The 27785-nt window shown below is 45.8% G+C and overlaps 2 protein-coding genes across 2 annotated transcripts in view; one reads left to right on the top strand and one right to left on the bottom strand.

The window, feature by feature from the left end:
* NUP153 (nucleoporin 153) overlaps nt 1-13464 on the top strand; it is a 70556-nt gene extending 57092 nt beyond the window's left edge. The window contains exons 18-22 of the mRNA XM_032861615.1: nt 2581-3465; nt 5857-6213; nt 6872-7144; nt 12792-12966; nt 13247-13464. Coding sequence (XP_032717506.1) covers nt 2581-3465; nt 5857-6213; nt 6872-7144; nt 12792-12966; nt 13247-13331 — 1775 coding nt within the window. The 3' untranslated portion in view covers nt 13332-13464. The remainder of the gene's footprint in view (nt 1-2580; nt 3466-5856; nt 6214-6871; nt 7145-12791; nt 12967-13246) is intronic.
* Nucleotides 13465-18884: 5420 nt separating this feature from the next.
* On the bottom strand, nt 18885-26688 carry FAM8A1 (family with sequence similarity 8 member A1). The gene is made up of 5 exons (XM_032861614.1): nt 25809-26688; nt 24546-24666; nt 22807-22930; nt 21940-22079; nt 18885-20455 (listed from the first exon to the last, which is right to left on the bottom strand). The coding sequence occupies exons 1-5, from the start codon at nt 26524-26526 to the stop codon at nt 20311-20313; spliced, it is 1248 nt and encodes a 415-aa protein (XP_032717505.1). The 5' UTR covers nt 26527-26688; the 3' UTR covers nt 18885-20310.
* Between the last annotated feature and the right edge of the window lie 1097 nt (nt 26689-27785).

The raw sequence follows: 27785 nt of genomic DNA, 5'->3' as shown, positions 1-27785 counted from the left end.
TTTGTTTCGTAAATACAAAGGAAGAACCTCTAAAAACAATTTATGCTGAACTGTTGCCGAAGGCCACATTTTTCAAGTCTTTATTGTCCTTTGTGACTTAATATTTCATATGAGATACATTTCAGTAAAAAGGTTGATAAAGCTGGGAAAGAGCAGAAATTTTAGATCTGAAATAGCAGTCAGGGAGAGGTGAGAAAGATTGTTACCAGTAAGGGAGGAGGTCTCAAAGGCGAGACCGTGAGGGCATTAAAGAATGAATGCCAAGTTTAATCAGCTTGTACCCGTGTCTTGGACTAATGACTTCCAGACTCTCTTGACTGGAAACCAAGCAGGTTTCCACCACATGTATAATGTATTTGTATGATTGATTGAAAAGTGTCACAAACCAATACTTACTCTTTAGTTTGTTTAAGTTACCCTGTTTCTATTCTTTTTCATTTTAGAAGAAAAATGCTGGTTGTAACCCACTAAATTAATTACATGGCTAAAGGGACGCAGCTGGTTTGAAAAACACTGCCTTTGGGGGGCGCCTGGGTGGCTCAGTTGGTCTGACTCTTGGTTTCTCTCAGGGTCGTGAGATCGAGCCCAGTGTTGGGCTCCACAGTCAGCGTGGAGTTTGCTGGAAACTGAGCCTCTCTCCCTCTTTCTCTCTTTCTCTTTGTCTGCCCCACCCCTACTCTCTATCTCTCAAATAGATCAAATAAATAAATAAAATCCCAAACTCTGCATTTGGGTGTTTTAGGTCACTATTTTCCAGTCCACTTGAGGTTGTTGTGTAGCTGTGAACCTCGTGGTCCTCTCTCCGTGCCCTCTCCCTGTTGTGCTATAATCATCATACCTTCAAGTCTGTGCCTTTGAGGCAGAAGTGAGAACGAGTTAATTATTGTCTTTAGCACCTCAAGTTTTAGCTTTCCATCTAATATCACTTGAGGTATTTACAGACCATGTGGAATGCTGCTTGCTTCTCAGGTTTTGATAATTTTTTAAGTTTCTTAGCAAAAGAAAGGGATGGGTCATCATTAAAGGGAGATTTGAAGATAAGAGGGCTTTGTCTCTATACGTGGATAAGCAGGGTTGATGGATAAATATCTTGGCACGTCAGTGATTCCTGTTCATTTCTAGTTTCTAAGCTACAGAAAAGCATTGTGAAACCAAGACTTTGATCTTGTCAACATAGTACTGTTTGTCTTTGTAAGTACTGCTTCTGCTTATGCAGGTCTTCTGGTGTTCTGAGGTTGAACTTCTTTTTAATGTTTGATAACGAATTTATTCACAAGATTTCAGACTCTGGCTATAACAGGATTCCTAGTGAAAAGTCTGTCTTTTGTCCCCATTGGTTCATTTTCCTTCCTTCCTCCCCCACCAGAGGGAATAACTGGTGGTTAGTTTCTCAGAATTCTTCCAGAGTTTCTTCATACACATGATAAGCAAATATACTCTTATTCTGTGTGTTCTTATTTCCCTCTAATTTGTTACAAAATGTTGTGTACCATACTGCCTTTCTGCCCCCTTGAATTTATCCTGGATTAGCTTGGACACATCTTTGCTCTTCGTTCACAGCTGCCTGGGATTGCATATGACATTTTGCATGTCAGTGAGTTTATCTTTAAAAATAAAGACTTAGGGGGAAAAAAAAGAAAGTAAAATAAAGACCTAGGATGTGAAGGTGATCTGGCTGTGCCGTCTGTCACCCCATTGATCACCGGGCTGGATTTCCCTGATCGGGCCGGCTGGCCTTCCCTTCCTCCCTATGGCTCCACATACATCCGTCCCAAAGCTGCGTGCTCTGTTCAAAGAGGACAACCTTCCCGGATAGAGGAGGGCCCTTCTCAGCTCAAGCGTGTATAGAGAGCAGCTGCGCTCCCCTGCTAGAACCTCCAGGCAAGCTCTCAAGGTCCATTCGTAGGAGCGTGTAGGGTGGTGAAGCTTCCAAGACTCCAGATGCATCCAAATGACGTGCTGCGTGCGGCAGTCTGCCTTTCTTTACAGAATAAATAAATAAATACTTAGCTGTAGAATTGTTGGGTCAAAGGATACATGCGTTGTAATTTTTAGTAAATACTGACAGTTGCCTTCCATGGATTGTGTGCTAATTACCCATCCACCTGTCCTGTAGAAAGTGTCTGTTCCTGCTCGACTCCTCACCAACTCTGCCTTATCGGGTTTGTTGGATCTCTGCCGGTGTCATGGATGAAAGGCGGCGTGTTGGTGTAGTTGGGAGGAGCGAGATGGAGTTCTCATGCCGAACATTGGGCTGCTGCTTCGTGTTCACTGCCCTTCACTCTTCAAAGGAGGCCTTTGCAGAATTAGTCCTTTTTTTTTTTTTTTTTAAGATTTTATTTGTGTATTAGAGGGCACGCACGAGCAGAGGGAGAAGGAGAAACAAACCCCCCTCTGAGCAGGGAGCCCAATGCAGGGCTCAATCCCAGGACCCCGGGATCATGACCTGAGCTGAAGGCAGACGCTTAACCAACTGAAGCCACCCAGGTGCCCCTCCAGAGTTACTCATTTGTTTTTCAGGGGGACATTTTGTTTGCGAGGATAGCGTTAACTCAGTGACTTGTGTTTTATATTTTGAAGGCTTTGGCACATCTTCCTCTTCTTCGAACCCAGCAGCCTCATCCTTCAAATTTGGTATCCCATCATCCTCTTCTGGACCTTCTCAGACCTTAACAAGCACTGGAAATTTTAAGTTTGGAGATCAGGGAGGCTTCAAAATCGGAGTGTCCTCAGATTCTGAGTCTCCAAACTCCGTGAGTGAAGGCTTTAAATTTCCTAAACCATTAGGAGATTTTAAATTTGGAGTTTCGTCTGAGACTAAACCTGAGGAAGCTAAAAAGGACAGTAAGAGTGAGAACGATTTTAAGTTTGGACTTCCTTCGGGCCTAAGTAACACAGCTTCGTTAGCTCCGTTTCAGTTTGGCGTGTCTAATCTCGGGCAGCAGGAGAAGAAAGAGGAACTACCGAAGTCTTCGTCTGCGGGCTTCAGCTTTGGTCCCGGTGTTATTAACCCCACACCTGCTGCTACCAACACCGCGGTGACCTCTGAGAGCAAGAGCAGCTTCAGCTTTGGAACCCTAGAAACCAAGAGTGTTTCAGTGGCTCCTTTCACGTGTAAGACGTCAGAAGCCAAAAAAGAAGAAATGCCTGCCGCCAAAGGAGGGTTCACGTTTGGCAGCATAGAACCCGCCCCTCCGCCAGCTGCCTCGTTGTTCGCGCTGGGAAGGACAGAAGAGAAGCAGCAGGAGCAGGTCACTTCCACTTCTCTGGTGTTTGGGAAGAAAGCTGACAGCGAAGAGCCAAAGTGTCCATCAGTGTTTTCCTTTGGAAATTCAGAGCAGACCAAAGAGGAGAGTTCTTCAAAGTCCACCTTTAGTTTCAGCGTGGCAAAACCAGCCGAGAAGGAAGCGGAACAGCCAACAAAGGCTGCTTTCACATTTGGAACGCCAACCAATACTGCGGCTGGTAAGTATTAAACTTTTTTTTTCTTTTTTTTTTTTTTAATAACGAGGCATCTCTGATCTCTGGACAAATGCAGCAGGTCAGGGAATGGTTTACACTGAACAGAGCTGAGTGAGACCAGGAACAGCTCTCTGGAAAGGAGCATAGGATTTTCCGTTTTCACTGCTCCATACCCCAAGAGGTGAAGAGGTTATCTACAGCTCTGATGGCAAGCCTGCAGGGTTGCACGTCTGTCCATGCTCCTCCCTTCTGTTTGAGCTCTGACAGTTGGGATTGGCCTACTGTTCAGGAGCGTAGGCCTGCCTTCGTAAGCTCATGAAATATTTTCTAACTCACTCTTTATGTACAGGCCTTCCTTCACAAATACAGTTAATCAGTCGTCATCAGGCATTTAAGGAATATAGACAACAAATATAATTTGTCTCTAAGCAGGGGATTATGAAAACTAGTATCCTGAAGCAAAAATGAAAGAGCATTTTAAAAACGTTCAAAAAACGTGCTTGGTGAAATGAAATCCTTCTGTGGGCTGAGCAGCAGAAAAACCTTAGATGATAGATTAGTGAACTAGGATTTGACAGAGCTCAGTTTCACGGACGTGCAGAGAGACTGGGTCCAGCCAGCCCACAAGTGCCGTTGCAGGAGGGGTGCTTAGCAGATGAGAACAGGACGGAAGTATGAAAGAAGTGACAGAAGAACATTTCCTTTGTGCAGAGAAAACATCTCCTTAAAAATGAAAACGGCCCACTCATTAGCAAGGACCAGTGAGGTTGTAGGACACTAAAGCCAAAATCCTGAATGCTTTCAGAGAGAGGAAAGCTCTTTGCCCTCAAACTTTGAATTTGTAAGACCACATGCTTGAAACAGTAGAGCAGTATCCTAAAAGTGAAAATGGTCTTGATCTTAAAATTTTATATCCAGCTGAAGGGCAAAATAGAGATGTTTTCAGACAATTTTATATCCAGCTGAAGCAAAATAGAGATGTTTTCAGACAGGCCAAAAAATAGAATGCCTGTGAACACTTCTGAAAATACACTGGAAACACGAAATGAAAAATTTACCTTGGGGAAAAAAAAATGGAAATCAGTGGATTTTTTTTTTTTTTTTTTGGGTCCATTGTCTGGACATTCAAAACACCCTCCAAAAAAGAAAGTAAATACTCCGTTATGTACAATTTGGAAAGGAATAAAAACACGATTAGGTCTAATTAGATGTAATCATGGTATCACTGTACTTTTTCCACTGAAACAGACCCTCTTAACCTCCCATTAATGAACTTGAAAGTGAGCCAGCGTGCTCCACTTTCTGTAAATCACACTAACACCCATACCATATCGCGGCCGGCCTGTACAGAGACAGCATTGGAACTGAGACCTCATTGGGAGAGTTAAAAAAAAAAAAAAATATCTTCAGGAAGGTGGGTGATTTCAGGCTCATATAAAACCAGTAGCTTTCTTCTAAATCAGCAAGAAATAGCTGCGCAAATGACCTGTTTCAGACCTGTTCCTGAGTGAGAGCATTGTCCCTCCCGGTGTCCTCGGTGTCCTCTCGCTCTGTGTGTAGTTGACTGTGGTTGACACACCTGTCACATGAGTTTCAGGTGTGCAGCATAGCTATCGGGCTGGGCCGCTGCCTGTGGTAGTCCGTGCCCGGCGCCGCACCATCTGTCCCCACACGGTTTTGGGACAGCACCATAGACTGTCTCCCGGTGCTGGGCCTTGTCACCTGTGATGGACTCCTTCCAGAGCTGGAAGCCTTCGTTTCAGTTCTGAGAGGAATTTCGGTGGATGTGACAAGCTAAGCTCATTTTAAAATTCACCTGGAAGGGAGAATGCACGAGAGATTTTGGAGAAAAGGGCAGGCACGCAGACAGGTTTGCTCCACTCGTATCAGACCATACCGCAAAGCCGCAGGAATTAAAACAGTCTAGGAGCTTAGGTAACTGCAGAGGGAACAAATGGACACGTACTTGGAAATTTAGTGTGTCCTAAGGGGGGAGTTATAAACGAGTGAGTGAGGACGGCCTGGACAGTAAGTGATGCTGTTGGACAGATGAGGGTCTTGCTAATAGCTCTGCAAGTCTCCCGCCATCTGAACAGGCGTCCAGACGTAGCCTCCATTTCGGGGGGTGGGATTGAAGGGATATTTTTTATTCTTACTAATCTGAATGCTGAAAGTTATCTGGTCTGAGATGCAGTCCAAAAGCCATCAAAGAAAAGATGGACATATTTGCTTACATCAAAATTCAATATAGCACGTCCATTTGATGAATTTATATAAAAAAACCTTAGTGGTTCTGTGTTCCAATGACTGGCTGGACTTGCACGGTAGGAAGAAGTGCCTTTCTGTAGTTCCGTGTCCTCAGAGTTTTGTGTGTCCCGTCACCTGTGTCTGCAGATCCGGGGGCCACGAAGCCGGCGTTCACCTTCTTGAACAGCAGCGCCCCCACGTCCAGCGCGCCGGCCCCGGCTGCCGCGGGGGGCATGTTCGGGAGCTCCGCCGCCGCCTCCAGCGCGCCCGGGACTGCCTTTGTGTTTGGACAGGCCGGCAACCCTGGGAGCGGCCCTGCCTTCGGGAGCGCGGCCGAGTCGGGCGCGTCTCAGTCGTTGCTCTTTTCTCAAGAGAGCAAACCAGCAACCACGTCGAGCGCGGCGGCGGCCGTAACCCCGTTCGTCTTTGGGCCGGGAGCCAGCAGCCACAGCACCGCCACCTCCGGCTTCAGTTTCGGAGCCACGACCACATCCAGCTCTGCAGGTACGGTGACGCGAGGAAAGCGTATGTGTTGCAGCCGGACGGGCTGGAACTGTCCTCTCCCGGCAGGTTAACTAGCGGGGACCTGAGAAGCGCCGGGCACCGCTAGGCCGGCTGCCCCCGGCGTGTTGTCACCTTTCGCTGCCTGGAATCTTGTCCATTTTGTGGTTCGGTTTAATATCATGAACTCGTTGGGGGGAGCTTTCTAGGTTCAGTGTCCTCTTTAGTTTTTCCAGGTGTTCTTTTTGAAACGTTGGGTGGTTGAGTAACCAGAAACCGGGGACTGTTTCATTCGGCGTGAGCCCGCAGTTGGTAGCACGTACGTGGGACCGCGCTAGTGGCCTCTGCCGCGGGTTAGGTAGTCGGGCAAGAGATCGCTTGTCTTCGATCGCTCTCTCTACCTGACAAAAAATGTGGCTGCGAAGGTGGGGACTCTGGCTCGTCAGCGACTTTGCTGATGCGCATTCTGTATGGTCTCACTGAACAATGGGCGAGGATTGTGCCCTTCGTGATCATCAAAACTGGCCTTGCTGGGGTTTGCTCAGCTCTAAGACAAGTGTCTGAAAAGAAGCTTCAGGTTTGCTGCTGACTTGATAGCAGTTTCTTGAGGATTATCTCGTGGTGGCTCTCAGGTGACATCAGTGTTTCTCTGGGCTTCTAGGATCCTCCTTTGTATTTGGCACGGGGCCTTCGGCGCCATCTGCCAGTCCAGCATTTGGTGTTAACCAAACCCCGACATTTGGACAGAGTCAAGGTGCCAGCCAGCCCACTCCCCCAGGCTTTGGAGCTCTGTCCTCGTCAGCGGCGTTGTTTTCTGCTGCCCCTCAGCCCACACCGCCTACCTTCGGGAGCGTGTCAAGCAGCAGCCAGCCTCCTGTGTTTGGACAGCAGCCGAGTCAGTCTGCCTTTGGGTCCGCAGCAGCTCCGAGTTCCGGTGAGTGCGCCCTGCCCACGGGGCTTGTGTCTGCTCTGCCCCTGGGGTCTGCATGTCTTCAGACAGAATGGTTTCTGAATTCTGAAACCATGCCTGTGTCTTCTTTCTTTTTTGTATTTTTATGTCTTTTTCTTTTTTAAGGATTTTATTTGAGAGAGAGAGAATGTGCATAAGCGGGGGGAGGGGCAGGGAGAGGGGTGAGCAGAGGGAGCCCAGCACGGGGCTCGATCTCAGGACCCGGATGGTGGCCCGAGCTGAGGGCGGACAGTTCACCGACTGAGCCACCAGGCGCCCCTGTCTTATTTCTTTAAATGTCTCTTGTACTTGGCAGAATAGAAAAGTATGTGTTGGGACTTCCCCTAGAAGCGACATTCCCAACTTTCATACAGTGAAGCACTTTAAGGCATTAGCCATGCAATTAAAATGTAGTTATTTCTTATTCTTAGACGTGCAGTATCGGTTCTGTCCCATTTCTCCCATCTAAACTTTGGGGCACTCCAGCCTAGATTTCAGCCGCATTTTCTAGTCCTCATTGTGATCGGATTTCCTTCGGGATGTCCTCCCCCCCGCTGCAGCTCTCTCCTGGAACAGAACCCTCCCCCCCCCCAGGCACCCAGGACACTGCTTTATGATCCTTGACTTGAATATTTAAACAGACATTCCCGTGTGTGGGGGGGGGGTTTGCATGCGCACGCATGCACACACCTGCTTAATATGGCTAATCACATTGTACTCTGAGGATATATTTCCTCAAAACTGTAGGATGTGTAGTTTTCTAACCACGAAATACGACTTCATACAGAAAAGCCTGAGACAGAAGTGAGCAGTGTGGTGTCGGAGCAGGCGCGTGGCTCGCCCTGCGCCAGCAGCCACCGGCCCCCGCCCCTGGCTCCCTGCTTGTTCACGGGCCTCTTTCCTTGCCCTGACGTGTCTGGGCTTTCGTGGCGATCTCTTTCCTGGGGTTTTATTTAAAGCTAACTGCTGACCTGTGAAGCTCTACAGAATATCATTTTGCCTTATTTTTAACTCTGTGTAAATGGAATCCACACTGTTGAGTCTCCGGATTCGCGCGGCTTTCGCTCTGGCAGAGCTCACCCGTGCCAGCGCGTGTGGTGTGCTCAGTGTCCCTGCCGCACAGTCAGTCAGGTTATGAACGTAGCACAGTTTATCCATACGCTGCTGCTGAGTCTGTCAGAGTTGTTTTTATTACCAGTTAGGAAATGCACCTCTGCTCATTCTTGTGTATGTGCCTGGAGGCACACATGCATGTTTTTCGAGGGTATATACCAAGGGATTGCCAAACTAAAAGGTATGCGTGCATATCTTAGACTTCAGAAAGTAATGCAAGCATATCCTGACGGATTGTGCCCGTTCGCATCCTACTACATTGTATGAAGATTCTCATATTTTGGGTCTACTGGATTTCGTTTTCTGTGAATTTTTTTTTAAAGATTTTATTTATTTGACAGAAAAATCGCAAGTAGGCAGAGAGGCAGGCAGAGAGAGTGGGGCAAGCAGGCTCCCTGCTGAGCAGAGAGCTGGATGTGGGGCTCGATCCCAGGACCCTGAGACTGTGACCTGAGGCTTAACCCACTGAGCCACCCAGGCACCCCTGTGAATTGTTTTTTAAGGACTTTTTTGGCCTTTTTTTGGGGGGGGCAGTTTCACTTTTGCTCAGTGATTTGCAGGAATTTTTTATGTATCCTGGATATTAGTACTTTGCCAGTTAGTACAGGTAGCAGAATTTCTGCTGGGACCTGTGTTAGCCATTTTAATCAGGACGTATGGATTCTTCTCAGCACGTGGAGTGGCACAGTGCAGCCTCCCTCCACACGGGCGCCCTTCCCCGCAGTCCTCCGCCAGTGACCGCTGTGTGCTTAGATCGGTTCTGAGTATGCAGGTGCCATATGGTACAGTGCACTTTGCTTTTCTATACAAAAATTTTTTTTTTTTTAATTTGACAGAGATCACAAGCAGACAGAGAGGTAGGCAGAGAGAGAGAGAGAGAGAGAGAGAGAGAGAGGAAGCAAAGCAGGCTCCCTGCTGAGCAGAGAGCCCGATGGGCGGCTCGATCCCAGGACCCTGGGATCATGACCCGAGCCGAAGGCAGAGGCTTAACCCACTGAGCCACCCAGGCGCCCCTTCTATACAAAATTTTGTTTTGTCCAGCATCAGTGATCCCGGTCTGTGTTAGTAATTTCTTTGTACCTGTCATTAGTTACAACTTTAGCTCTTCTCCCAGTCATACAGATTGCTTCTCAATCTTTTCATATACGTTGGCTGCTTGTTATTTAGTGTTGGAAGGAAATTTTTCACAGAATCTTCTCACCCGTTCCTTCTACCAGGCTTTCTAGGCTTGCTGTTGAACTGTGGTCTTGGTATCTCTCTTCACTGTTCTGGAGATTGCCCTTTGCCTCCTCTCTTTGCTGGAGGATGTCAGTGTCTTGTTCTTTCTTATTCCTTTGTTTTGAGAGAGCAGATCTTCCAGTGATTTCTTAAGTCCTCAGGGAAGAGAATTTTGAGACCTTACATTTCTGGAAGTATCTTTATTCTGCGCCTGTGTTTGGTAAGATTTTGGTTGAATGCAGGTTTCATTTGGAAATAATTTTCATAGTTGTGAAAGGATTTCTCCATGTTGGACTTTCTGGTTCTCTCAGAGTTGCTCTGGAAGTCTTTCTTGATGTTTGCTTTTGTATGTGTGCTGCTGAAGTAAGCACTTGATCTTTGCTTTTGGACCCATTTCTTCTTTCTGAATCTCACTGGATCTTTTCATTGGCTCCAGTGTTCTGACTTACCAGGAGGATGTTCCTTAATCTGGATCCATTTTTACCCATTGACTATGAAGAATTTAGTTTTGTCTTTTTGTCAATATCCATTCTTGGGAACTTTCTGGAGTTACTTCTTTGAAGATTTTTGTGCCTCATTCTTTAACTTCTGTTCTTTTTCCCTTTTTGTCCCTTCTGTCCTTTCTGGAAAGATTTCTTCCATTTATCTTTTACTTCCCCTTTGATCAGGATTTTATTTTTGCTAATTTGAGACATTCTTTTTTTTTGTTCTGTAGGTGTGCCCTTTTTATATTCTTAATGTTCTTGTTTCAGAATTGTTACCTGTTATTTCTTGATATTAATGATGAGGTGTGGGGTTTTCTTTTCTCCCCTTTACCCTGTAGTTCAATCCATTTTCTACAAATTGCTTTTCTCATTTGGCTCTTGGTGTTTCTTATGAAATACTTTCCTCAACTTTCTGGGGCTTCTAGGCTATCCACTCAACAGTTGTTTTTTTAAATGGTAGTAAGAATAATTAACACGAGATCCATCGTTTCAGCAAATTAAGGGCACGGTGCAGTGTTGTTAACTACAGGCCCCCCGTCGTACTGATAACGGCTGCACCCCCGCCTCTGGTGTAACTGCGCTCCGCACCCGTTGGCGAGCCCCTCTCCATTCCTTTAGTTCCTCTCTCTCTCTCTCTCTCTCTCTCTCACACACACACACACACACACACCCCAAACCCACCCCCCACCCCACAGCCACCCTTTTTCTCTCTGCTTCTGTGGTTTGGCAGTTTAGATTCCTCATGTAAGAGAAGTCATGCGGTACCTGTCGTGGGTCCGGCTTATTCCACTTAGCATGACGTCCTCCCGCTTCAGCCAGGCGCTTGCGTGTTGTTTCAAGGCTGAACAGTGTTCCTGTGTACGAACCGCCCGTTGTTTCATCTCCTCGGTCGGCGGACATTTAGGTTGTGTCCACATCTTGGCTCTTGTAAATAATGGTGCGGTGACCTCGGGAGTCTGGATGTCTCCTCGAGGCCCTGATTTTAAATGTTTTGGAGAAATACCCAGAACGGGGTTGCTGGATCATAGGGTGATTTCTATTTTTAGTTATTTTCTGAGGCGCCTCCGTACTGTTCTCCACAGTGGCTGCCCCAGTTTGCATCCCCACCCGCAGAGCACGGGGTTGCTCTCCTTCACGCGCTCGCCAGCACCTGTTGTTTCTTGTGTTGCTGATTTTAGCCCTTCCGACAGGTGTGAGGCGGCACCTCACTGTGGTTCTGATGCGCACGTCCCTGACGATGCGTGGTGTTGAGCATCTTTGCACATGTCTCTTGGCTGTTTGTGTCCTCTTTGGAGAAATGTCTGTTCACGTCCTTTGTCCATTTTTTAAATCAGGTTATTCGGGCTTTTTGGCTGCCAATTGTAGAAGTTATAGATTTTGGATATCAGGTCTTCATCAGATACATGGTTTGCAGACATCTTTTCCTGTCCAACTCATAATTTTACAAGTGTGGGATACCTCAGTACCACTTGATAATTCTTCGTGCATCGAGAAGCTCATGATCTTGAATCTCACTGTAGGTTCATCTCATGGGCCTGCTTCCTTAGGAAGACCTGGATCTTGGTATCAGTGGGTCTTTCCTTAAGAAGGTCAGACTCGGGGCGCCTGGGTGGCTCAGTGGGTTAAAGCCTCTGCCTTCTGCTCAGATTGTGATCTCAGGGTCCTGGGATCGAGCCCCGCATCGGGCTCTCTGCTCAGCAGGGAGCCTGCTTCCCCCTCTCTCTCTCTGCTTCTCTGCCTACTTGTGATCTCTGTCAAATAAATAAATAAACTCTTAAAAAAAATAAAAAAGGTCAGACTCCCCAGAGGTTACTCCCAGTCTCCTGCCTAGAGGGTGTGCAAACTCCCGATGGCCTGTGCTCTGGGAGCCGAGTCAGGGAGGGAGGCTGCGGCTCTCCTACTTGTAACGTCAGCTGACTTTTAATCCTTCTGTGCCATAGGATGTCCGTGCCTTTGTGTGCGGTCGCCTAGTCCAGAGCCTGAAGTTCTCTTCCGTTGGGGTAGAGGAGAAAAGTGTCTTGTGGTACGGGGAGGAGCGACTTGGGTACCTGCTTCTCACACAGATATTCTCCCATCCTCTTCCTCCTCCTTCTTCTTTTCTTCTTCTTCTTCTTTTTTTTTTTTTTAAAGATTTTATTTATTTATTAGACACACAGAGAGAGAAATCACAAGTAGGCAGAGAGGCAGGCAGAGAGAGAGGAAGGGAAGCAGGTCCCCGCTGAGCAGAGAGCCGGATGTGGGGCTCGATCCCAGGACCCTGAGATCATGACCCGAGCCGAAGGCAGAGGCTTTAACCCACTGAGCCACCCAGGCGCCCTCCTTTTCTTTTTTTATAGTCACACCTTCATTCTCCCTTCCAGAGGCCCCTGGCTCCCAAGCCTTCGGGTATGTTTAGTGTAAATGAACTGCGCCTGTGCTTTCCCGGCTGCCAGCTTGGTACTTGGCTCCCGTCAGCCTTCCGGCGTCTCCATTTGGTCGCTGTTGTCTCCTCTCTGTCCCCCATCTTCGTAAAACTCCCTTTACTCTTATTTTAACATAATTTTTGAAGAAGTTAGCGCAAATGTTGTGTTGCTTCGGCTATCTTTAAGCGGAAGTCCCTTCTACCCAGTTCTCCTTGGTCACGGGTAAGTTGGGTCACTCGTCCGAGGGTGTCCTATGTTCCGTGAGCCGGCGGAGCAGACGGCTCATTTTCACTTTCTGTGAGTGACGGTAAGACCGCTTAGCCCTTCCCGCGTGTTTGTATGTGAAGGTCCGAGTCTTTACCAGAAAACTAGCATTTTGACCTTGGTGAAGTGTTTCTGCTTTAACCGCCGCAGGTTCTTCAGTTTTCCAGTTCGGCAGCAGCAGCACCACCAATTTCAACTTCGCGAACAACAACCCGTCGGGAGTGTTCACGTTCGGGGCGAATCCCGGCACCCCCGCCGCCTCGGGCCAGCCCTCCGGCTCCGCGGCCTTCGCGTTCAGCCAGTCTTCGGCCGCGTTCACAGTGGGGTAAGGCCGCGCGGCGGGAGGGGCTGCGGCGGGGCGGGCGCGCGCCTGCGCGGAGCGGGGCTGGGGGGCTCGTCGCGGCCCCGGGGCGGGCGCTGCGGTCAGGCCAGACGCGGGTGTTGGCCGCCGTGCCATGCGCGGGGACAGACGGGGACAGAGAGCGCGTTTCCTTCAACCCCCCCCCCCCCCCCCCCCCCCCGCCCCCGGTCGCAGGTCGCCTTGTGCGGATGCTGAAATGTCCCCGAGCACCGGGTGACATAACGCAGTTCTCGCTTTTTCACAGGTCAAACGGGAAAAATATGTTCTCTTCTTCCGGAGCTTCGGTTCCTGGCCGCAAGATAAAGACTGCTGTCAGGCGCAGGAAATAAAGGTCGCGGTGTGTCCCACACCACGTTGGCAACTGCTGGTGCCCTGCTTCTCAGATCCCGGCCGTACTGTGCGTGGTGGGGCTGGCTGTGGTCAGACCTGCCCGACGACTTCCTGAGTTCGCGCCCCCCCCCCCCCCCCCCCGTTCCAGAAACAATAATCGCTAGATCGGCGGCTGATTCTGCAGCAGAAATAGGATCCCGCACATGACCCCCGATTGGGCGCAGGCCGCCGCGCCCCGGACGGAGCCCGCTCAGCGGGTGCTTTGTAGGGAGCCTCCGTGCGCGCCGCGCTGCGTGCCCGGGTGCGCGCGGGGGGACGCGTCGACGTTGTAATTATATGGGAGGAATTCTGTATAGATTAGAGAATGTGGAAGTGAATGATTTCTCTGCTGAGTTTGTGCTGGTGTATGTGTGGAGTGAGTGAGTCGGGTGTTTTGTGCACTAAAATTTTCTGATAGAGGAAGCCTGATTAAAGAATGGTCCATGCTAAGGACTTATTAGATCTAGTGCGTTCTCCATTTAATAATTATATGCTATTTCTATATTTTCATTCTCCTATCACCTGTCTTGCCTTTTTCATTATTTTATTATGAAACTGGTGTAAATACAATTTTGTTTCTGTACTTTTTTGGCATAACATAAATCTGTGAACTTGAAATTTTAATTTTGTGTTAGAGAATTTGTTTGTTCTTTGTTTAGTCTCGTCTCAGATTTTATTATGTAAATCCCATTATTCAAAGTTGCCTAAATCCATTTAGAAATCTTTAAAAAAAAAATTGGGGATTCTTAAAGTGAATTTATTGGCTTTTCTGATCCAGTTTTGTTTGGACCAAAAACCAGTATTGTACAAAGTATTAAGCATATATTTTTATATTTACTGAAATGGACTGTGGTGACTTTGGATAATAAGGAAAAGTTTAATATTAAAGCCATGTTTATTACAGTATAATTAACATGTTAAACCATGGGATAAATGCCATCAATAAAAAATTATGAAATATTTTTTGTTCTAGTGTTAACTTATAATGAAGGTACCAGTGTTAATGGAAGGGAACCTTTTTTTGTAAAGGTTCGCCATGTTTCAGAGAAATTCCAAAGAATACATTTAAGTGATTTGGACAACTCCTACGTGAAGGGGAAGTGTCTAGCGGTAAAACATAGAGAAGGTACCCTGCTTTTTGTCTGGTGCTAGGAATCACGCCTACTTTGCATATAAAATGACCTGCCTTTTTAAAAAGTTGAAAATAAACACACGTAACCATTTGTTCGTATCTGTATCTTCCTTGAGAGGCGACTAGATAGTGTTTACTGATCAGGTCTTGGAGACACATGCCGAAAGCAGCCCATAGAAATTGCATGGTCCTTTTGTATGGAATTCTTACGGATTCTTTTACTAATATCCCCTCCCCCCCCAACTGGATCTCGTCTGTGGTTCATAAAAGACCTGTTGGGACAGCATTTGCTTGATTTTAGACTTAATTTGAGCACACGGTGATTTTGTGCGGACTTTCGTTTTGCTTAACTTCTGTTGAAATCCAAATTCAGAACTTTAAAATGTTTACGAGCTATTTTGTGTTTCTAATTTTGCAAAGATATTTTTTGTTTTGAAAACATCTTGGGCCATTATCTGGTGCTGGTTTGGGGAGAGACATTTTATAATTCTCACTTTATTAATAATACACATTTGACGCAGGCCTGTTTGGGGGCAAATGATGGTGAATACCGGAAACCTGGTTTTAATGCGGAGATGTTAATGCCTAACTAAGTGGCAGGTTTGTTCATTATCTGCCATCCTCTGGGCCCATATGAATGGGAGTATTAGGCTTTCTGCTCTGGGAAAAATTTTCATAAGAAATGTGCTAGAAATAGTTATTTAGTATTCTTTAAAACAAGTTGACTGAAAATAAAGGTGGCTTAAAAATGAAATCTTCTGGCACCAAAGCTGTTGTCTACAGAGCTGTAATCAGGGCTCGGGACTTGGATTTTCTGTCTCCGTTGTCGTTATTCCCAGGCTGCGCATGTGGCTCCAGACGACATGCACGAACGCGGCTCCAGCGGCAACCCTGCCCCTCCCGACTCGGTCCAGCAGAGGCCTCTCCTTCCTGGACTGGCTCCGGCGGCAGACGTACTTCGCAGCCACTCTCTGTGACTCTGACGGCGGTCTCGGACAGGCCTCGGTCCTACGTTGCCTACACAAGTGAAAATTGAGGGCAGTTTGTAGAAGAAGGGGAAGTACCCCGGAAAGAAGCCACTTCTCATGCTGGAAGACTTCGAATGCCTGAGGTCCAGGCCTGAGGATGGCACTTCAGGTACCAGGTTGTTTCGAATAATTTATGATTTGGGGCGTTAAGAAAAAGTGTAATTTAGACCACTGAAAAATGTCTTCAAGCTAGCTGCTTATTAATGGTTGTTAACAAATCCTCTCCCGAAATTGTTCGTGTATTTGGGATTTTATTTGAAATTAAAGTGGTAGACTAATTTTAAGTTTGTAACCAGGCTATAAATTAGTCCATTACTTTAATTTCAAATAATAAAATCCCAATTTTAAAATTTTCATTATTCAAGTACTGAGGACATACCATGTTACAATAGTTTCAGGCGTACAGTGGGATTTGATAGTTCTGTACGTTACTTAGTGCTCACCACCGTAAGTGTGGTCACCATACGTGATTATAGAATTATTGACTCCTTCCTGTGCTGTCCTTTTCATCTCCATGACTTCATTTGTTTCCTGGGTCTATTTAAAGTTTGAAACTCAATGAAAATGTTACAAAGGTTAGCCTGTGTGTTGAATGGAAACTGACATTTGGTGTAGTAAAACTGGGGAAATGTGTGTATTGGGTCTAGCGACACGTGCCAACTGAATTGACTAGTGCTGTGGGGCAACTCTTAACAAGCTTACCTCGAGGTCCGCTGTAGTTCGTAGTTCCAGAAATGTAGGTTGTGCCTCAGCTCCGAACAGCACATTGTCTGTAGAACTCAGACCCGGCCATTGTTTAGCTACATTGAGTTTATCTGTGTTCTTCTTCTTTTTTTTTAAAGATTTTATTTATTTATTTGACAGGCAGAGATCACAAGTAGGCAGAGGCAGAGAGAGAGAAGCAGGCTCCCCCGAGAAAGGAGCCCGATGCGGGACTCGATCCCAGGGCCCCCGGGATCATGACCTGAGCTGAAGGCAGCCGCTTAATGGACTGAGCCACCCAGGCGTCCCTTATCTGTGTTCTTCTTGAGGAACCTGTTTTGTATCCTGTCCTCCTCCTCTAGATGTGTTAGAACAGGAAATGCTTGTAAGATCAGAATGAGGTTTAAACTGCCCAGCTCAGTCATTTACCAGCTATGAGACTTTGAACTTCCGGTTCCCTACGTGTAACATGGTTCCTTAGTATCTTGCATAGTAGTTGGGAGGGTTAACCATTTTAAGGACAGAATTAGTTGAACATCAAGCATAGTCATCTGTGGGTAACTTCTGAGTGACTTCCCTAAAGAATATACCCCAAAAGGTAGACTTTGGCGGGGGGTAGACCTCTTTTTTCTGAAAGCACTCTAGCTGACTGCCATTCTCCTAAAGGCCGGGAATGCGAGAAATTTGTATTTGGAAGCAAGGGTTCCCTTAAGCAGGAGATTCTAGAGCAAACTTCAAGTAACAGTCAAAAAACAAAAGCATTGGTGATCAAGTATTTATTGAGATAAAGAATACAAAGGTGGCATACAAATTATTAAAAATAGAATGCTGAATTTTATTTATAGGCAGGCCATCAGATACTGTTCGTGGGTCAAGCCCTACTCTAATGACCTGCGAGGATATACACATAATAATAGTTTGGAACGAGGAACTTCACCCAGGCAAGCACATAGTGTAAAGATTTTGGCCTTTGGTACAAGGGACGGGGAATGGCAAGTACCCGAGATGGTACCTGTCAGATTTTAGGAATACTGGTCTGATTTGGGCATAGTCTTCAAAAGAAACAGCCTGTTTTAATAGGGCTAAGTGTGGACTGCAAATATTTAACATCCCTGTCTCTCTCACAAAGCGCAAGACTTGCCAGTAGTTTCAACTCCTTTCTCCTTTCCTCTTGCTGGAAATACTGATGCATGAGTAAAACCCCCACACAAGTCACTTAAGGGAACAAGTCCTTTTAAAGCAGAGTTAAAACAACTTTTACTTGTCATTTAAAGCAATAATCACTAAAGACTTAGTGTTATTTAAATAAAAGGGCCCTCAAATATAATGTATTTTTTCCCCAATCCTAAATAGCGGGGGAAACTGGAAAGTAAGTGTTTAAGTGGAAACAAGTGACTTCTGCACCAGTGCCACACAAGCAGCAGCTGGAAATACTTTATAACGCGTTACTGTCCAAAAAGTTGTCGGCTTTATTTTTATGGTCGTAGCTTGGTCTAAAAATCAAGGCTTACATCCTCCCGTTTACTTCCCTAAACCCAGCATGGACTTCAGTGCGTCAGGCTCTTCTCAAGGTGCGCCAGCCGCCTGTAGTCCTGGGTACGGAGACTTTTCTAGATGCCCACGCTACCTGCCTGTTCTGCGCTTTTATTCAAGCCATAGTCACTGCAAGTGGTCTTAACTTGGCTTGACTTCTAATTTTGTTCCCTTAGGACTTATCTTGTAAAAGTGATGAATAATGTTTGTACTATGAAAACAACTTTCTTTTTGCCTTTTTAGGCCAGAGTTAAAGCATGAGAATTATACTTGGATACAGAAAATCAGCATTTCTAGAAATGAAAAAAATAGAAACGTGTTTTTGAAAAGACGGAGGCTCAACCCCTCACAACCCTAAGAGAAAAAAGTGACTCTCCCTTCTTCCCCACTGTTTTGTCATCCCCCCCGCCAATGATTTGGAAATCAAAATCTTTTCCTGTGTGCTGAATTCAAAATACAAACACACTTGCATTTTGTTAGAAAGGCAGAGTAGCAACAGAACTTGTATTTATTTTATCAGGCTATATAACTTGGATCCCAAGATGGATCTAAACGAACCTGCATCCAGCTAGGATTCCCAATAACTCATATATAGCAAATGTGCAATATTGTAAGAATTAAACTGGGCTACTTGCTTTTGTTTGGCAATAGAAATAAAAGCCTAGATGGTGAACCTTCTAATTATCTGAGAGGAAATTCTACATTAAAGATCTATTCCAGAGCTACATGGCTGATGGACACTTCAAGTTGAATTCTCCATCAGTGGCCAAGAGAGCGGTATCCACTGATGCTAACGTATACACTACTGAGTGGTAAGTTTACGTAACATTTCCTACTGTGTCTTTCTACTGTGAAGGGCCAAACACTTTAAACATCTTCCCAGGGGCTACAAGTGAGTGATCTGTTGAGTACTTTGGCACACTTAATAGGCTTTCTGTGATGTTGATTTAATAAAAAAATTTGAAAAACATGGTTTATGAAATCTTACAGTAAAAAGATTAATAAGGGTGCTGTTCAGGTTTCTATAGACCTCAAATGTGAATATTTTCAGTTTTAAATTCAAAGAAAAAACCTACATACCTCGCGTTTGCTATTTGAGGCCAAAAATAAAGTCCAGATTGATCTTTTAAGCAATCTAATTCTGAAGTATCCAAGACAGGCTAGTGTTTTTTGGGAAAACAATGTCAGGGTTGGAAAAAATGCCTAAGAAATAAAACTTCTCAGATATATCTCAATACTGTTAACTGGGCCATTTAACAAAAGCATGCACACACATTTAAAACACTAAGCTTTGCTTCAGTAGAAGAATAAAAATGGTAATACACAAAGTGTTACTTAACAATTCCCTCAAAACGTCATCCCTGGCAGGCCCCCCAAACTTAGAAAAATGTATGGAAATGGTAATTGTCTTTGTTGTAGAAAGAACAGTTCATAATGGGAAAACTGCTAATATTTCACAGGCTACTAGTATTTTATCATGGAATACTAAGATTAATATTTGACTCGTTGATGTTTCAAAAGTCATGGAACTATATAAAATATAATAAAAAGAAACTAGCTAGTATGTGACTACCTGGTGTAGAAATAGAAGGTACATTCAGGACACTGAACAGCACTAACACTTGCTTCATGCTGCACACATACTGGGAATATTGTTTTACAGTAAATATGCAACAATTTGATGAAGTGCTTTTCCCCCACATACTTATCGTTTGATTTCGGGCACTAAGAACACTTGCACATGAATTTCAACTTAAATTTACGGTGAAAATTTAGGTGACCCCCCCCCTCCTCCCCCTTTAAGAGCAATCACTAACTTACCTTTTCTTTAAAAATAATCAATGATAATAGAGCAGTAGGGCTGAATACTTTTCATCATCATGCAAAACTTGCCCCAAACACATGTTGAACAGGAACAGTACTTATAAAGTGACATCATTCCCACAATACACTGCAGTACAGATCTGAAAACTTCAGGTGAGGGAACTGCTAGGCCTGCCTCCTCTGCCCCTTTGTCTTGCAGCTAACTCCCTTCCTCCTAGGACGGGGGCCAAGTGCATTACCAGATTTGTGTCTCCACTCCGTCTCCCCAAAAGCAAAAACAATTACCCCAAGAAGTGTTAACTAAAGATGCGTTAATGTGTTTACAAAACACAACTGGACTTTTTCCATCATTTTGGGATAAACCAAAATAAATTTTTGAAAGTTTCATCTGGAGATTTCACAGCTGAAAATGGCTTTCAGCAAATTCTAAAGCCTTAGATCTTAAGAAAGTATATATTGTCCATTGTTGATTATAAAACCACTTGCCGCCTTTTCGATCTGAAAATTTTTAACACTTGAATTTAACAGGTTTTTCTTCTGGAAAAGTTCTTTGGCATTCAAGTAAAATCAGTACTTTCAGAATAGTCACCTGCATCACACTGGAGCGACTGCTTTAATTTCTAAATCATCAATTAGTGTAACTCAGGGATACCGATGGCCTTGACACATAATTTAGTCTTGTTACTCCAGAGAGTATGGAATTCAGGGCTTTTGGAGGCATCATCTGACCCCATTTCTTTTTACCACAATTGTTCCTGCCACAATGTCATAGGCTGTTCGATTATGCTGAAAAAACAGCAGTGTGATGAAAGCAGGAAAAAAAGAAGCAATAGAAAAATTCTTGATCAAAGCTCGTATAGTAGACCTAGAAAATTAAGGCAAAAAATACCAGATAAGTTATATACCAACCACTAAGAGGTTAATACTATCCTACACCAAGTTTAAAATACATATATATTTCAAACATACATTCAAAGTATTGAGCGTTTTTACCTTCGATATCTGAGTTACTTTCAAATAGCATTATATTCTGATCAAACCACCTGGGTTCTAAAGACATCAACATAAGAGTAAGACTTCAGAACTTCCACATGAAAAGCACTGATAAGTATTTCTCAGAAAGCGAACTAAAGGTTTAGAGTATTTTCTCGGATATTTGGCTAGAAGAATAACTGTTCCCTTTACTTACCTTTTGAATATTCACTCGTGTGGGTTTAGTGCTTTCTACACTATATGCTTCCTGCAATCCCCTCTTCTACCTTCTGTGAGGCTCTGACAGCTTAAATTACTGTGTATTCTTTCTTTGGGGGATGCTGTGATTAAAGAAAGCTTTACAGAGCTTCCAAGTGTGGCTCGGAATGGAGAATTCTCCTATCAGTGTTAGATTTCTGCCTCTCCGTGCACAGAAAGGCTGTAGAGAAAGCGCGTGGCTTGAGTGTGGCTCTGAATGCAGACTGGCTGGTGTCAGATCCCTCTTCAACTACTCACTCGCACTCCATGTCTGTAAAAAGGGGATAACGGTACGGATGGTACCTGGCTTATTAATACGTATTGTTTTAAACAAGGCCTGTTATGTAAGAGGTGCTCAATAAACAGCCATTACTGACTCTCATTAAAAGCAACCAGGATTATAATCATCACAGAACTGTAAGGAAACTTGAGGATATCTGCAAAATCGAGGCTTCCAGAGTCTCTCCTGTATCTTTATAGGACACCGCAGCTCTGAATCGTTGTGGCGGCAGTTCCAGCATCTTGTTTTTGGCCCAGCTGACTGCCGCCTACTTAAGTCTCTACAACTCCCATCATCATCATGTGTACCTCTCCCCACAGAGCCCGACGCCGCCAGCCGGCCCTGTGTCCTGCCAGCGGGACAAGCGCTCTCGTATGGGTCGAGAGCTGGAGCTGGGTGTGTGCAGGCATATCTGCCCGAACCCTTGCTGCCCATTCACGATGGGAGAATGACACGGTTACTACCACATGGAAACTGGAGGCGTGAGGCAGATTAGTAACTGCCCCAACAGCCACTGACTTAGAGAATAACCAAACTAGGTACGGAGCACGGATAGAGACACCGCCACCACCCAAACCCCCTCGCAACTTTTATTCCATAAAATGATTATCTTGAAATTGTACACTGAAGAGGGGTCTACAATCCACAACCGTTGAAAACCTCCAACTTTTCAGGTTTAAACTTAACACTGGTTAATACCATTACACGCCATGAGAAAAAAATACCAACATCTTAAAAATACTGTATCAAATGGTATAACTTAGAACTAACTAACATTGAATTCTACACTTAATTATTTTCATACGTATGTAGGAAATTAAGCCAAGAAAAGAACTTACGTTGTAATGCTAACATTTGAGGAAGGAATCACTAAAACCCGACTCGGTGCAATAAGCACTGATGTGTCACACGTCACCACGCGAAGGCCGAGCAGGAACTTTCCTGGGGTAGCTCCACCTGCTCCCCAAATGCAAATTATCTAAGGAAAGAAGGAGAGTTTAAAGATTATCTATTTGACAGAGGGAGAAGTCAGAAGTAGGCAGGGAGGCAGGCGGGGGGTGGTGGTGGGGGTAGCAGGCTCCCTAATGAGCAGAGCGCCCGATGCGGGGCTCGATCCCAGGACCCTGGGATCATGACCTGAGCCTACGGCAGAGGCTTAACCCACTGAGACCCCCAGGCACCCCGAGAGAAGGAGAGTTTAAAAATAATTTACTAGCTCAACTCTACCAATTTTAAAGATAAGTTTTTTTGCCATGTTATTCATGTTTTAAAATTTTAAGTTGAAAGAATCTCAGAATATTGGGAGGTCAACGCTGTAAGGCTTCTCAGCAAGTCTTTTATACCCTCAGTACCACAAGAGGTCTACTGTAAGATTTCTCTGTGACCCATTTTCTTTTTTTTTTTTTAGCAATTTGTTTCTATGGAAAAATACATTTCAAGTTCCACAACCAACTTACAAGTATATTTTTGGACCACGAGACTCAAATATGTTATAAAGAAATTGTCTCCACTCAAAGTTCTTCTTTTTAACTTGAAGAATACTACGTTAAAGAACATGTGGAAAAAATTTTAAAAAGAGGTATTTGAAAGAAACATGAATAACTATAAATTTCCATTACTTTTTATTTTGGGTTGATCATCTAAAATTAGTTTGTTAAAAAAAAATAACTTGTTAAATGTGAATATTTGCTGAGTCAGTAGCTTACCTCATAGAAACAAACTAACAATCTGTATATAAGAGCCACAATCATCATTTTCTGCAAGTCTTCCATTGATGTGTCTTCATCTATTTCTTCTATTATATAATGCATAGCAAACTTAGAGATATCCCTACACAAAACAATAGTTTGGGGTTATAAAGAATTAGTTACCAGAGCAATTTGCATTGGTATTTTTTCCATCAGTGTCCCAAACTTCAACTGAAATTCTAAATTAATCTTTAGGTTTCCACACATTTTAGTTTCACAATACATTCATTAGCTTGTTCAACAAACAAGCAGCACTATTGTGGGCAGGCATCGTACTAGCCTCAGGGACTCAACGATCTCTGCTTTCTCGGAGACTCTTACCTACCAGACAAAGCACAACAACAACAAAGTACCAATGAAGTGGGATGGGGGTGATGACGGAGAACCACAGGGTAGTAGGGAGACATGTACCAGGTACATTTCACTTAGGGAGTGAAGGCTTCCCAGAAAGGACGTTTGAGCTGAGATCGTGCGTAGGAAGAGAAGTTAGCCAGACGAAGAAGGGGGCCGGGGGAGTTTCAGGAGGGAGAGACTAGCGAGAGCGCGCGCATTGGAAGAGAACAAGGCTGTGATGGAGGCTGTAAGCAGGATGGCATGGCTCAGATATTAAGTATAGCAGGTCACAGCAATTAAGAAATAAGAGCATCTGTTAAATGATATGAGGACAAGCCTTTATCCTAATGGCAGTAAGAAATCACTGAAGAGTTTTAAGGTGGGAGGGGCAGAATCAGAATTTACGATCTCTTTGGTTTTATTATGAGAGACTGGACTGAGATAGAGCAGGAGATGGCAGACCGAGATACCAGTCAGGAGAATTTTGCTATGATCCAGATGAGAGATGATAATCACTGGACTGGGGAGAAGCAGTGACAATGAAACAGTACAGGGACAATGGTCTGAGCCTGAAAAGAAAGGAGCTGGTACCTGGTTGGCTGTGTGGGAGGTGGGAGAGAGTGAGTCGCGGAATCAAAGTAACACTCAGGTTCCTGGCAAGGGCCCTGAAATTTCACCAAAGGGTTTGTATCTTGGCACACTTACTACCTTTGTATTTATAAGTTCTGGGCTTAACTTCTGGAAGTAAACCCAAACTTCAGTCTACAAAAAGGAAGTATGAACCTCTACATCTCATGCTGGTGGTACAATTGAAGACTTCATATGAAATGAGCTCAGCGCTTAGCATATATAGAAAGGGCTTAGCAAATGGTCACTGGTATGTAATTATTCATGTGAAAGGAGGATCATTCAAATAAACCGCTCACTTCGCAGTTCTCTTGGGACTTGCCTCGATGTATAAGCTCTCCCATTTGGAAAAGCCTAACTGATTATCAACACTTCATCTACCCAAAGCTCTTTATGTTTTTGTTTTTACTCTGAATGGGATAGTAAGAGGGAAATTAATGCCTAGTCTAATAAAATGGTTGAATAAAAAAAAATCAAATGTTTACCTACTTTTGATAGGTGAGATTCCCACAGATCTTTCAGAACTCATTAAGTGTTTTTTTCTCTTTTTGTACTTATTTCTTAAAACCAAGAAAACAAATACGACCAAGCTCCTTGGAGGAGCTCCCAGTAGGAGAAATCATGACACTGGCACACTGACTGTCCCCACAGTCACTTGCGGCCATGACCAGAACTTCAGAAAACAAGACTTCTATGCAGTAGACATTAAAACCTTTCTGCAAATAACCTTAACTTACTTTATTCCACTGAGGTGCATAATGCTTAAGACAATGGTTGCTTTTATAAAGAAGAGAATAAAGAAATCCACCATCTCTGCCATAAATCTGTGGGCCAAGGATGGAATAACATACTCTCTGCCTGTAAATTAAAAAAAAAAAAAAAAAGGAAAACTAATTATTTCACATAGGCCTCAGAACCCAAGCTAGGTAATAAATGGAGAACACAAAGTCAAGGTATAACCAGCTAATAAAAAAACAAGTTTAAACCCCGCAACAGTTAATGGTATTGACTCCATCAGTACCACAAGCTATTTATTCCACTATTTACTGAACAGCTTAAAGTTTGCTTTCACCACCTTACGGTTTAAAAAATGATTTCACAGATACTAAATTATTTACGGCACTCAATACATTTCACCGGGACTCAAAAGCATACCCTGGTGATCACCAAGCCTGTGACACAAAATTAAACTTTTTAGTAAGAACCCAGGTTAAGTATAGACAATTACAAAGTAAATACCTGTGTTCCACATTCTACCCCCTCTTCATTTAGTTTGTCTTGCTTTTCTGTGTAATAAATCCAATGATTATCAATCTGACATCTTAAGTTCTGAATGGGATCAAATTCAGGAAAACTAGATCTTGTCTCATATATATGGCTGAACAAAGTAAACAGAAAGTCTAACAAACTACAAAGCGTAACTAGTATTCTAATTCCCATACAGAAGTAAACAGACAATATTACAAAGAACATCAGTTAGGGCTCAAAGGTTCATAACTCCGTCTGCATTCATGTAAATCTCCTTTCATATCCGTCGGTTTCATTAGTTCCCCTATCAATGATACCGATACTACTCTATATCATCATAGACCGCGTCATGCCTAATAAATCCACGTCTGGCTTCTTCCCAGCACTACCCGCACCCCCCGACCCCGACCCCGCCCTCAAAGTGGGTTTGCCACCCGAGAATGAAGCTCTGAGGTCGGTCTCCACAGCACAGAGATCAAGGGGCTAGTCTCCTGGGCAAAGATTTCCTTACACGTGGAGACGACTAGTCCCAGGAATAAGGGGATCCGGTCGGAGGACCAGGTCTAAAGGAAAAAGAAACCGTACAGCCTCGCCGCACACTTCAGGAACTTACAGCCTGGGCGAACGACAGCTGAAGAACGCAGAGAAATAGCAACCCGAGCAGCAGCAGCGGTTACAGAGGTCGAAAGCGTGGCCGCTCCCCTAAGACCCTTTCGCTCCGCCCCGCCCCGCCTCTCCGTCGCGCTTCTCACCTGCCTGCCGCCCGGTCTCGCTCGGGGTTCGCGAAGGGGCGCCGGATCCCACTCTGGTCACTGGGGTTGTTCGGGCGGGTCCCTGCCCGTGCGGAGCCCGGGCTCCCAGGCCCGCGACCGGAGCCGCGGGGGTGATGCCGGTAGCCGCTCTCGGGTCAGGCCCGGCGGCTGCGGCGCTCAGGAAGTAGAAGGGGTTGTAATAGCCCAGCTGGAGGGGCGGCAGCGCCGCGGCCTGGGGGGCGGCGGCGCCACCGCCCGAGGGGTAGCTCGGCGGGGGCGGCTGGGGGCTGCAATAGGCGGGGAAGGCGGCCAGGCCGCTGTGCCAGGTGAGGTAGCCGCAGTAGGACTGCCACAGCCACTCGTGCACCTGCCGGGAATACTCGCGGGCGCTCAGCCGCGCCGGCCTCTCTCGGGGCGCGGCGGCCTCGGGCGCCTCGCGGCCGGCCGGCTCCTGCAGCCCCGCACGAGGGCCCGGGGCCGCCTCCCCGCACTTCCCGGGCTCGCGCAGCGGCTCCGACTCCTCAGTGGTGCCCGCGGCGGGCGCGAGGCCCGGAGCGGGGGGCCTGCCCGGGGCCTGGGGTTCGGCCTGCGGCCCGTCCCGGGGCCGTGGGGCGGCGGCGGCAGGAGAGCCTCTCAGGGAAGGGACGGGCTCGGGGTCTCCTCCGCCGTCGTCCTGCCCAGGAGGGCGGCCTCGGGCTTCCTCCGGCCCCTCTGCCATCGTCGCCTCAGCAGCACCCTCGGCGGTCCTGTCACTGCGCCGTCTCCCTCCCCCACTAGCCCCTCCCTAACGGCCCGGTCGCCACCGCAGCGGCCGCAGGCGTCAACAATCCGCCACCGGAAGCGGAAACCCCGCCTCTCCCCGGCGTCGCAGGCCGCTGGGCGGAGCCGGGGAGGGCGGGCGTGGAGGAGGGGCTGCGTGCGGCGGCGCGGGCGTCCCGCGTCGGGCGTCTCAGCTGACCCGAGCTATTGGGTCATCGGTTGTTCGGACCAGGTTCCCCGCTCCCTCGCCACCTCTCACGGTCTTAATGAAGTCTAAGGCCGGTGGCCTCCCCACATCATCCCCTGGGAGGTGGACTCAGGCTGTCCCAGGAGAAATTGCGGAGGGAGGAGGAGGATTTCCGAGGGAGGTCGGGGGTCCCAGGTTTCTGTGACCGAGCCGCGACTGTTCGGGTCTCCCCAGGCACAGGGCTTGTTGCTTACTTCCGCCTGCATTCTTTCCAGTGAATCAGCCTTGGCCGTGTGTACTCAAGACAGTGACGCAAGACCTGTCCGCGTAAGGGGTTAAGAAATGAATAACCAAACTACAGTATGGCTCGGCTGCAGGGATTTTCAGTGCAAAGGAAGGGAAGTGGGATTATAGGGATTATGCCGATTTAAGATCGAAACTCGTCCTTATGCCGGAGCTAACCTGTGTCGCTAAAATCTTACTTTCCATTGCTGTAGACTAGCAAAACTGCCTTTCCTCAAGCCATCTTCTCGGCCTTTAGTGTATATATTCCTTTATACTCTGTTACGGCAAGACCCGTTCCTATCCCAGGGCTTTGGAGCCTTCTCTGAATACTCGGGCCCAGGCATGATTTCCTCTTCCTCTGAACTGTATATAGCACCTTATATATTTATATTTTAATATACTTCCAAGTGTCATAAAGTTGATTAAGTGATGTATGCTTTTGTATCGCGGTACCATTCTGAAGACCTTCAGGGACTAAGTACCTCCCAGGGGATGATGTGGGGAAATGTGGTTACGCTTGTTGCTAGTGATGTCCAGAATCATTCTTGACTGCCTTGGGAACTAGAATAGTAAAAGGTTTCACTTTTGCCCTTAACAGTTTCAGTAGCTCATAAGATTAAAGGGAAGGACCTTTCATGAAACACTCGAAGACCTATTTAAGACAGTATAAGTATAATAAGAATCCAAAATAAGGGAAGGATCATGGTGGTCTATAGCTAGCAAGGTTACTCTTAACATGTTTGGTT

Source organism: Lontra canadensis, unplaced genomic scaffold, assembly GCF_010015895.1.
Source record: "Lontra canadensis isolate GAN:19392208 unplaced genomic scaffold, GSC_riverotter_1.0 scaffold21, whole genome shotgun sequence".
NCBI lineage: Eukaryota > Metazoa > Chordata > Mammalia > Carnivora > Mustelidae > Lontra > Lontra canadensis.
Note: the sequence above shows the minus strand (reverse complement) of the source record. Positions and strands in the feature narration are given on the sequence as shown.

Excerpts from the sequence above, each read along its gene's own strand:
- FAM8A1 (XM_032861614.1), bottom strand. The coding sequence starts at position 26,526 with ATGGCAGAGGGGCCGGAGGAAGCCCGAGGCCGCCCTCCTGGGCAGGAC. Across the intron at positions 22,931-24,545 it reads ATGCACCTCAGTGGAATAAA|GGATATCTCTAAGTTTGCTA; the intron begins GTAAGTTAAGGT and ends TGTTTTGTGTAG. Across the intron at positions 22,080-22,806 it reads TGTTAGTTTGTTTCTATGAG|ATAATTTGCATTTGGGGAGC; the intron begins GTAAGCTACTGA and ends TTCTTTCCTTAG.